Source organism: Tyto alba, unplaced genomic scaffold (assembly GCF_018691265.1).
Source record: "Tyto alba isolate M040663 unplaced genomic scaffold, T.alba_DEE_v4.0 Super-Scaffold_5, whole genome shotgun sequence".
Lineage (NCBI taxonomy): Eukaryota > Metazoa > Chordata > Aves > Strigiformes > Tytonidae > Tyto > Tyto alba.
The window spans coordinates 12,622,474-12,633,975 of record NW_024881326.1 but is presented as its reverse complement, the minus strand read 5'-3'; the positions used below and the strand labels follow the sequence as shown (position 1 = coordinate 12,633,975).

Sequence of the window (11,502 nt, the reverse complement as noted above, 5' to 3'; positions counted from 1 at the left end):
AATTCAGGGCCAGCCTTTCCCTCCCACCCTCTTTATCTCCCCGCCCCCCCCCCCCCCCCCCAAAAAAAAAAAACACCTTAAGACAAAACAGGGGGTTTAGTATTCTTGAGAAGTAGGGAAAAGTGATGACAATGTTGTGAAGCGGCTCAACCACTTGATGAGTAGCTCATTTGTCCCTTTTTTCCTATCTGGGCAGAAACAGTGGAAAATCTCTAACAGATAAAAAAAAAAAATATTTACATTTCTGTTGCACCTATTAAAAAGAAAAGCCCCATCTCCATGCCCATTTCTACTCGGGCAGAGCAAACTTGCTCAGCAGGGAGGCTCTGAAGCCAGGCTGACAGCAGAATCACCTCCTACCCCAGAGGCATCCCACCTATTGGGAACATGGGTGACGGGTGGCAGGATCATCAAGGAGAGGGATTTATTAAGGCAGCCCATGGTTACCTGCAGAGCAGAGGGAAGGCTGGTGGCCTCATGCGACCAGACTGGCTCCTGTGAGTCAAATGCAACATGCAGGGTAAGACAAAACCATGCTGGTTCCGAAAAAGTCAACAGACCTCACACACAGAAGCTATTAGAGCAAAACTGTTTAATAAAATCACTTCAACAAGCATTTACATATCATATATAAAAACACTTTAAAAGCCTAGTGTGTTTTAAACCTTCTCATACTGGAAGAAACGCCAGAAGTTGTTGAAACAAGACCAAAAGGAGCAGGGGTGGGCAGACGGGGGAACACCTCATCTTGGCACCTGCAACAATGAACGTGCATCCCCACAGAGGCAGATTCAGCATCAAAGCTTCCAGTGTGGGCCCACAGCACCACACGGTGCCAGCCAGGAGCCCGACACCAGGCAGAGCAGAAAGATTTGCCAGATCTTGATGTCCGTGTCCATTCCCTGCCTGCATTCACATCCAACTCAACATGAATTTGTCCCTTGTTTCCCTTTCCAGCAGCAATTGAGGTGTTTTAGCTCCCTCTCTGGGCCATTTCTCTCCACAGCAGCAAGTCAGCACCCTGTGGAGCAGAACCCAGGACACCCTTCCTTGGGACTGGGAAGAAACAGTGACTTATTTGAGCCTGAAAAACATCCCTACGGTCTGTTAATGATTTACACTTTGAGCTTTATCGTTGGAGAGAGCTTTGTGGAGACTAGTATATCCCAGAAGAAGTGGTATTGAGCAGCACACCAGGCAGAGGGGCAGCAACACTGTTTTCCTACAGGAACAAGAGATACCCTGCAATAGAAATGTATCAATATCTGCATGTTCAGCCCTGCAGGGTTCCTATGAAAAAAAAAAAAAAATCCAAAACAAAATTTAAAAACAACCAAACAAAAAAAGCCCCAAAACTACCACCATCATCAGCCACTCCACTCCCAAACATGAATCTACTGAAGACTTATTTGCTGTATCACATCACTCCTGTAGTCCTGGATGACTTTTAGGAAGACCATAATTAAAAGGATGTGGGCCCTGCTGCTCCTTCATTCTCTTTGGCCATGTACAGCAGGACAGGAGCAAAGGTACCAACTTCTGTTTCCCAATCACCTGCAGCCTCTTTTCAGATCCAGAAGGTGAGAAAACTTCAGCTAAATCAATGTGTTGCTACATTGACCTTTCAATCAACAGGACTGAAACAAAATTAACAGCTGCAAGTGCTCATCCCAAAACCTCTGGTGGAAGAATCCACCGTTCCAGCTCTTCCAGCAGCTCTCAGGGGAAGATCCCTGTTTCCAGCCATACTGAGAGCCGCAGCGGAGGTCAGAAAGGCACTACACAGACCTGGAGATGGGGTGCAGATGCTGAGCCAAGTGCTGCACCCTGATCACCCATGTGCATCACCATTCCCGAGTACGTTTCCCATTGAAGGATGGGGCTGACTTTCACATAAAAAAAAAAAAAAATTCTTGGCAAGAACTCCTACAGGTACCTGCTGGAAGACATCACCACACTGTCATGCAAGTCCCCTCATTCCGGAAAGCAGTAATGTCAGCCCAGTACAACCAATGCAGAACACCTCTAAGGGATTTTTTGTTGTTGTTGTCATTTTCTCTTGTAGGTTAGAGTTCTGCTTTGCACACAGTTGCACTGGGACAGACTGTCCAAAAACAGCTGAGCTCTGCATCTGGGCTGCTTCACACCTGCAGGAGAAGGGCTGCAGCTGATGGAATTAAGCAAGCAACTTTTTTTTTGTGGAAATGATGAATGTAAAGAAACCAAGGCAGAAAGGAAATGAGCCACACCCGTAAGAGCCCAACCTGGTTTTCCCAACAGTTCTTTCATTTCAGTTGCTTGCAGAGACTGAGGAGATAGAGTTTGTGCTCTGCAAAGGCAGGTAAAGGACTGCATTCCAGATTTCACATCCTACCCCCCTCCTCCCACTCCAGTAGAGCTGGCAACAGGGACTCCGGACCAGCACAATGTACCCTAACCAAGGATGCATTTCCTGTCTACAATCCTGTCCCACATGGTTACAGCTCCATCACCACCAGCAAAGCGGCCAGAGGAGGTCATGGTTGACCTAGAAACACCAGTCTGAGGCCCAAGGTGATTTACAGTAAGCAGCACAGCCGAACCGCACGCCGCCTGCACCAGCTCGCCCGACCCCGGCGGGTTGGGCCGGGAGGCTGCACACCACAGGAAGGCACTCAGCACGTCACACAGGCTGAACAGTCAGCTAGCAAGCAAGAAAGGCGCTCTACAGTGCAGGAAGCTTGGTGACTTTCAGAACACATGATGAGGAAAGGGCCCGGGGAGTCACCCACAGTGCTCAGCTTCCACCAGCAGTGCCAGCGCTGCAATTCCAGTAAGGGATATAAATAGCAGCAGAGGAGAAGCCAAATGGCCATCTACGTGCAGTGCAATGCCAGGGGGAGGGCAGGAGAACCCCCAGCACCACATACAGCATGAACATACTCCTTTATCCACCTGCCCTGGACACAGACCAGGCTGTCCCCCGACACTTTTGCATCCACCCCAGAACAGCCAAGCACATTTTAGATTGCACACACCATCTCTGTGCAGAGGGAAGCACGGGCTTTCCAGGTACCAGGTCAGAAGAACCACAAGCTAAATAATGGTGAACAGCTGACAGCTGTTGTACACATATACTGGCAGACAAACATACACGTAGCAGCCCTGAGCACTTGGGAAGAAGTGCATTTAAGAGATTTCTCTGCCACTACATGTTTATGAGGCTGCAACTCATCAGAAAATTTGGGACTGGGCATATTTGGTGGGGAAAGGAGTCATAATGATACACTTGGAGTCATAAGCTTTCAGACCGATCCCAGCACCCTAACAGCCCAGACAGAGAAAAAAGTCGGCAATCAGAAGCAGCACTATAAGAAATAAGGGCTGAAACCTGTGAGCAGAAGGGACTGAGCCCATCAGCAACATCCATTGACTTCTAAGTGAGAGAGAACAGCAGTAGAGGAAGGCAGGGGAGACTGGGCATGAAGGAAGAGTGGAGCGCAGTTTCTAGGATGCCATTCCGAGCAGGAATCCTCCAGCAAACCCTCCAGTCAGGATAACATTCTTCTTCAGAAATATGATCACCTAAGCAGGGGAGAGAAGAGCCAACAGTGTTCAACAACAGCAGATCACTCACTCACCCTCCCCATAAGAAGACATTCCTCATTCTCCAAGGTGAGTGACGCTCAGAGAGAGGCCACTGCTCGGGTGTGGGAAAGTATCCTACCTAATCACCTCCCCACCATGTACACAGATCCTGAACTGGTCCAGTCCCAGTGCAGCCTGGATCCTCCAAGAGCCGCAGTTCTAGAGCTCTCTCACAACCAGCATAGGCTGACAGAAGGGACTGCTGACTGCACGTGCCAGAGCAGGGTGCAGCAGAGTGCAGGGTAACTAGGTCACTCCGCTGCCAGATTTGCTTAGGAGATACTTCTCCCCACAACCCCAACATGTTTTCTCCCAATCCCAAGGAATTTACAGCAACACATGGCAAGCTGGGGTCATGCCTAGAAGCCACCCTGGCTGTCTCAAATATGCACAGATAGAATCATAGAATCATTTAGGTTGGAAAAGACCTTAAAATCATCAAGTCCAACTGTTAAACTAGCACTGCCAAGTCCGCCACTAAACCACATCCCTAAGCAACAATTCTACATATCTTTTAAATACCTTCAGGGATGGTGTCTCAACCCCTTTCCTGGACAGCCTGTTCCAGTGCTTGACAACCCTTTCAGTGAAGAAATTTTTCCCAATATCCAATCTAAACCTCCCCTGTCTCAACCTGAGATCATCTCCTCTTGTCCTATCGCTTGTTACTTGGGAGAAGAGACTGACACTCACCTTGCTACAGCCTCCTTTCAGGTAGTTGTAGAGAGTGACAAGGTCTCCCCTCAGTCTCCTTTTCTCCAGGCTAAACAACCCCAGTTCCCTCAGCTTCTAATCATAAGACTTGTGCTCTGGGCCCTTCACCAGCTCCAGTGCCCTTCTCTGGACACACTCCAGCACCTCAGTGTCTTTCTCGTAGTGAGGGGCCCAAAACTGAACACAGGATCCGAGGTGCGGCCTCACCAGTGCTGAGTATGGGGGGTACTCCCTGGTCCTGCTGGCCACACTATTTCTGACACAAGCCAGGATGCCGTTGGCCTTCTTGGCCACCTGGACACGCTGCCGGTTCATATTCAGCCGGCTGCCGACCAGCACCCCCAGGGCCTTTTCCACCAGGCAGCTTTACAGCCACTGCCCCCCCCCAGCCTGTAGCGTTGGGTGGGGTTGCTGTGACCCAAGTGCAGGACCCAGCACTGAGCCTTGTTGAACCTCATACAACTGACCTCAGCCCATCGATCCCGCCTGTCCAGATCCCTCTGTGGAGCCTTCCTGCCCTCCAGCTGGTCAACACTCCCACACAACTTGGTGTCATCTGCAAACTTACTGAGGGTGCATCAATCCCCCTGTCCAGATCATCAATAAAGGTATTAAATAGAACTGGCCCCAATACTGAGCCCTGGGGAGCACCACTTGTGACCGGCCACCAACTGGATTTAAATCCATTCACCACAGGTCTCTGGGCCCGACCACCCAGCCAGTTTTTTTACCCAGAAAAGAGTACACCTGTCCAAGCCATGAGCAGTTTCTCTAGGAGAATGCTGTGGGAAACGGTGTCAAAGGCTTTACTAAAGTCTAGGTAGACAACATCCACAGCCTTTGCCATCTCTCCAGTTTTGCTGTCATGCAAGCATTCCCTTCTTGTATTTTTACAATGGAAGATCTATAAGAGCCCAAGACTTAATTCCATTTTCTGCTGTCCCTTCAGCTAAGCACCTGCACACACCCTGATAGAGTTTTCTCACCTCATCCACTCTGCTTTTCACTTCTGGAGGCATTTTGTTACCACTGCTATGAAATTTCAGCTGCTGCTTGGCTTTGTTCACGTCCCGTTCTACTAACTTCCAGTCCACTTTGATGTATCCAGTGTGGTTTGCAATCTAGAGTGTCAAGGGGTGGAAAGAAAGTTTCTGAAGTCCTGCGTGACCATTGCTAAACAGACCCCCTTGTTCACCCACCTTCCCTGACCACAGCCACCTCCCACACACTCATCCAGTGGCCTGAGAGGATGACTATACTAGCTTAAAAATTGGGCAAAGGGCCCCCCCTGTAGTTGTTGCCCTGCAACATCTGTCTCCCACAGTAATCCCCTAAGAGCAGGGCACACATTGCATCTTAGCCTGTTCCAGCCTCTATTCCCTAATGTAGCTGGCATCACCTCCCCCTCACAACTGCCACATATATCGTTAGGACTTACTGCAGCACTCCTGCTGCTGTGGGTGGACACAGATATTAATAGCCTGTTCCTCTCTAAATATTTTATCTGGTCAGGATGATTCAGCAGTGAAACTCTCCCTGCTCAGAGCATGCTTTTGGCTTTCAGCAGAAAAAGCAGAGCCAGAAAAGCGGGGAGAATGAGTCACATGTGAGACCACGCCTGAGAAGCAAACAAGGCTGCTGAGGGAGGCCTGAGAGCTGTTCTGCCTCATGCAGGATGTACAAGCTAGATGTCCACAACCGAGCAGCTCCCCTCACTGCCAGGGTTCTTGGAAACTAGGAGAAACACTTGAGGACAGAGAGAAATCTGTTTCTCTCCTCTTCCCCAATGCCTTACAGAAAACCTCATCTGTGCTGGCCTGACTCCTCAAGTCGCCAGGCTGCATATTGGACAAATCCCTCTCAACATCCAGGGCTGTTCCTCCAGGGACACCATCTCCACAGGCGTAGGACCAAGTACAGTAGCCAGTTGTGACCAGACAGTCCTGCAGCAGCAGCACGATTTGCTGCAGCTGAAGGCTGCCTCCTGCTTCACTCAGGTGCCCCGGCAGCAACAGCCCCTGTGTGCCTTTGGCCTGGCCTCCCTTAGCAGGCCCTAAGCAGACAGCAACTTTTGGCAATCCTTAAGTTTACATGCACTGATCCTGACTTGCTGCTGCACTTATGTACCCTGGGTAACACACACCCTTGACACGATGGCCACACAGAGCTCCTGGCAGAGCAAGGAACTGGCCCCACACACTCCAACAGGTAACGATCACTAGAGAGCCCTTCGTCCCCACCAGCACAGTTCTTGGAAAGCCTGGCTCACCGTTCATACACACCTGAAGTAGGAAAAAACCACCTCCTACTGCTGTCGCTGCCAGCTTTCCAACTTTCTGGAAGATGAATCCAGTACACCTACAAATCAACCAGGATCCAGTCAGGGGAATGAGATACCAAACACAAACATGCATGCTTCCCACGGCAAGGCTGCCTTTGGCAGTAACTACCCAAGACTCGGAAACAGCCTGACACACATCAGAAGAAACCCATGTGCAACCAGAGAGAAAAAGAAAGGATTTGCGCCCAGCCAAAAGCGATGCTTTATAGCTTTTTATTTCTCACTATTACATTTCAGCCTTTCGCAGTTTTGATTCTTATCTCTTCAACATCAACCTTCTCCCAGGAGAGTATCTGGAAACACGTGATTTCACAAAAACCAACACATGATTTTAGCTGCCTTTCTTTTTTTTTTCTTTTAAACTGGTATAATCTCTGAAGGGAAATTAGGCAGCACATCTGCTGATGCTCGATGATAGAGTATGGGGAGCAAATCACAAGGCAAGTTTCTTTGTTGCCCAAACAACTGCTTACTTTTTCTTTTCATTACTCAGAAGAGAAAAATGCTGAAACAAGCAGACAGCAGTGGTCTAAAGTTATACTGGTCTCCAAACTGGGTTACACACTTTCAACAGGAAAGACATCACTGCAGCGACCAAAACTCAAGCAAGCACCATCCCATTACTCAGTCATGCAGCAAAGGGCTGGTGTTTTGTATCATCCAAAACAGATTTTACTTTGAACAGTTTCCTTATCAACATTGCAAAACAACACAGCAACCTGCTGTAGCCCATTTCTGAATACATGCACTTAGTGAAGATACAAGAGGTGGCCAGCTCATATTTTTATCAGAAAATGAAGATCTGTCATACGTTTTGAAATGGTTACCCCTGTGCCAGATGAAGAAGACAAGCAGGGCAAGAAGCAAAAGAGTGTGATCACACCAAGTTTTCAACACAAACAACGCTGCTGCAGGAATGAAGTTGCAAACAGCCACAAGCCACCAGCTCCAGCACTTGCTACGAGCAACGTGAAACCCGAGGAGCCATGCCCACAGGTGCAATAAGCCACCTCCCACCTCAGCAGGAGGTTTGTGTGCAGATGCCTGAAGCACATCCACCTCCAGGGAAGACGGTATAAATTCAACACCACCGATTTACGTCAGAATTCAGAGAATTATCTCACCTCAAAAATTAAAGCCTGATGTCATTTTTCTCCCCTAGGAGATAACCTCAGGTCTTCAGCTCCACGTTGCAGACAGCTTTTAGGACCTCCCACAGTTCAGCAGACCATGCCAGGGCACAGCGGGCTGAGCAAGCTGGACACCCGCCTTTTCTGAAAGGCTGCCAGCTGACCACCTGCACCCGTCAGTGCGGTCCCAAAAGCCTGGCTAGTGGCCGCAGGCATCCCACCCGCCCCAAGCAGCCCCGGCACCCCCCGCCCACCTTACCATCCTGTGACCCCTCCGATCACCAGCTGCGTGGCCACGTTATATTTCTCAGCGCTCGACCCCGAGCTGGGGGCGAAGACCTTGCGCCACCAGGGACGGTTCTTGGTGTACTCGGCCAGGTCCAGCACGTTGAATGAGTCCTCCTTCACACCTGCAGGCACCTGGAGAGGCTCAGTGCCAGGACTGCTGTCCCACGGCCCCCTGCCCAGTCACACAGCCCACGGGGCCTGGCGCTCCCCCGGGACGCCCCAGGCCCCACACCCGCCCCCGGGACCCCCCCCCCCCCCCGCCTCGGTGCTCCCGCAGGTCATGCCCCCGAGGAAGGGGCGCGGGCCGAGCAGCCCCGTCCCGGGAGCCGCTCCCGGAGCGCCCTGCGGCGGCTCGGCCCCTCGGGCGGTGCCAGGCCCCGGTACCGGCCGCCGCCTGTTGCCCGTGGAAACGGCGCCGCGCCGAGCACGGGCCCCGCCCTCCGCCGGGGGGGGGGGGGGGGGCGAGCTGGGGGGGCCGGGGACCCGGCCGCCCGCGGCAGAGCAGCGGGAGGACCCCCCCCCCCCCCACGCCAGGCCGTCCCGTCCCGTCCCGTCCCGTCCCGTCCCGTCCCGTCCCACCTCCGCTGGGAACCGCCATGGCTCCACGCGCCGCCGCCAACCGGGCCCCCACGGCCACGTGACCCCCGCCCGCTCCCGCGCAAGCGCGCGGCCGCCCCCCCCCCGGGCGCGTCATAGACGGAAGGCGGGCGCCTGCCCACGCGTGCCCGCCCACGCGCCCCGCTATAGGGTTGTTTCCACCGCGACTGCGAGAGCGTCGCCCGCCCAGCCGTGGCTCCGCGGGGGTGTGTGTCCCGTCCCCCTAGCCCCCGCGTCGTGCGTGGCTCTGCCGCGGGTGGGGCCCGGGAGGGCCGGCTCAGGCATCGGCGCAACACGAGAGGGTCTGTGGCACCCGGGGGAGGGACTGAGGGCGCTCCAGGAGTAACTTAAAAGTTTCCTAAAGCCCGTGGCCGTTTGCTCCCGCGGACACGGGTGGCTCTCGCTCAGCTGCGAGCCGCGGCTCCGCGGACACTCCACCTTCCGCCATTTGCTTAAAACAAACCCAACCTTCCCGGGCAGCTCAGCACCGTGACGCGTGGGCCAGGACGGCTCGCCCCGTCTCTGGTCACGGGGGAATGGGGGACTCGCGTGGGGGGCGCGCCCAGCGTACCCAGCTCTGCCCCCGCCTGCCCCGGAGCCGGCTGGGCCAGCCCGGGCACGCTGCCTGGCAGGAACACATTTTATTCTCTCCCCTGAAACCACGATCCCTCCAATTTCTGAGTCATTACTCACTTGAACGTCTGTAGAATAAAAGCCGTCTGCTTCCCACCTGGGGACACGGCTGCCCACGGAGTAGCAACGCTGGAAAACCTGAGACAAAACACGCCAAAAAAAAAAAAAAAAAACAAAAAAAAAAAAAAACAAAAAAAAACCTGAAGAGATTGTGACAGATGAGTGGGCTTGACCCTCCTGCGGGGTTAACGGAAACCAGTGCATGAGTGGGAGCAGGAGCACAGGGATACGGGCCGGGTGGGGGAACAGATGATATTCTGGGAACCCACGGCAGCTCTCTGCCACAGTGGCCAGGACATCCCACTCGGAAACAGCCCAGCGTCTCCTTCCCCTGCGCAGGCCGGCGTGGACGTGCCGGGAGCCGCCGCAGCACCGCGTGTTTCCTGCGCTGCCCTGATGAGGGGGAGCCGGCTGGAGCCGTGTGTGCGCTCCCAAACCAAAGTGGGGGGACAGCGCTTCCCTGGGGAGCGAGCCGTGATGTCCTGCACGCAGCCGTCCCGTGGGGGCTGGGGGCTGCTGCCTCTGGCAGGTTTGGGCTTTGGGACTCGGCTCTCTGAGGTGCTGAGGGCCAGGCAAGGTGCAGCAGGGGGGATGGGTGCCATGGGGGTGTGGGAGGAGAGAAGGTGGGTGTCCAGCCCCATGCCCAGCCCTTGAGCCCCGGGGACCCTGCAGACAGGATGCTCCAAAGGGCGTTTGCTCTCATAACCACCTAGAGAAGGAGACTGCACTCCCCAAGGGTTTACTTACTCTGACAACTGGAAAGCTGCTGCGTTCTCTCTCCTGGGCAGCCGAAGCCCCATGGCATTGCTCAGGATCAGGGCTCCCCTCTGCCCCCACCACACTCCCTGAGAGCCCTGGTCATCCCGTTGCCAGCAGATCAGAGGGCAGCTCCTGCGGGCGCAGCGTGGTCACCCTTTGGTGACCCAGTAATCAGATGTAGCTGTTAGTGAGACTGTCAGACAGATCCTACACCGACTACTGAGCGGCCAAGAGCACCGTGTCTCTGCTGGGTCTCCGTCTCAGCTCTAGACGGGGCTGGCAGTGAGCAGAGCAGCTTCCTCTTGGAAAAGGAGATGTGGTGGCGGGGGCGGGATGGCCGATGGGGAGAGATAGCTGCGAGCAAATGGGTGCCTGGCAGCAGTGTTTCATCTTGGAAATCCCATCTGAACACGGGTGTCAGGTGGCACTGGGGTCTCCCGCATGTCTGGTAGGTGGTGGGCTCCCATCCCTGTGCAGCACACATCCCTGGTTTTGTCTTCCTGCCCTGGACAAAGGGCTGCCCCCGTGCCCTGGGGCCAGGCACGGTTCCTCCTGTGTCTCCTGCCCAGTGCCAGCTGGGGGGTCCCCTGCACACATGGTCCCAGGGGGACCTGCTGGCCTGAGCATCTGTAGCATGGCTCCATCTTCCCCCAGCACACATGCACCATCGCCTGGGGCAGGCACTCAGCTTCCTCCTGCAGCAGGAAAGGAGCTGGATGGACGTGGGGCTGGAGGGGCTGCAGGGGTGGGGGCTCCTGTGCAGCGGGGTCAGGCCCAGCTTGGCACGGAGGGAGGCACAGGGGCCGGCGGGCACAGCAGCAGAGCCCAGCACTAGCACCTCAGCACCCTGCAGCCTTTGGGGCTCCCTGCAAGGCACCTTCCTGGTGAACAGCCCTGTTCAGCTCAGGACACACAGGCGCGAAAAGCTGTCCCCTGTCTCGAAGGCTTCCCCTCCCTCCCGACATCACTACCACCTCCCAGTCTGCATGACTGGGCTGAGCTGCAGCTCGCCAGCCCACACGAGCTTCCAGCAGCCGTGCATGGTCAGGGTGAGCAGTACTGGGCAATAACACAGTCAGCAAAACCATGTCCCCCCCCGGCAAGTCCCCACTTGCAGAGCCCCCAAAAATGCTCTGTAAATGGACTCACGATGCCCCTCTGGGCACCCCAGTGAGGCACCATACCTGCCCATCTCCGCCAGATGCCAGAGTCCCCCGTTGATAGGAAATGTGTCCCTGGTGCACGGGGACCTGGAGGGCTGCAGTGTCCTGGGGGTCCCAAACTGCTACTCCTGTGGCTCAGCGTGATGTGGCCCTGACACCGCTGGCCTTGTGGCCCTGGCTGCGTGGTGCT

The 11,502-nt window shown here is 54.5% G+C and overlaps 1 protein-coding gene across 1 annotated transcript; it reads right to left on the bottom strand.

The window, feature by feature from the left end:
* Window positions 1-575: 575 nt before the first annotated feature.
* FUNDC2 (FUN14 domain containing 2) lies at window positions 576-8,750 on the bottom strand. The gene is made up of 5 exons (XM_042807142.1): window positions 8,680-8,750; window positions 8,072-8,222; window positions 6,624-6,699; window positions 5,328-5,462; window positions 576-3,564 (listed from the first exon to the last, which is right to left on the bottom strand). Exons 1-5 carry the CDS (start codon window positions 8,696-8,698, stop codon window positions 3,487-3,489), a joined length of 459 nt encoding a protein of 152 aa, XP_042663076.1. The 5' UTR covers window positions 8,699-8,750; the 3' UTR covers window positions 576-3,486.
* Between the last annotated feature and the right edge of the window lie 2,752 nt (window positions 8,751-11,502).

What these genes read in the sequence shown, in the direction of transcription:
- FUNDC2 (XM_042807142.1), bottom strand. An exon ending in ATCGGAGGGGTCACAGGATG is followed by an intron (nt 6,700 to 8,071) that starts GTAAGGTGGGCG and finishes GTTGATTTGTAG; the next exon opens with GTGTACTGGATTCATCTTCC. An exon ending in GTGGTTTTTTCCTACTTCAG is followed by an intron (nt 5,463 to 6,623) that starts GTGTGTATGAAC and finishes TTGACACTCTAG; the next exon opens with ATTGCAAACCACACTGGATA.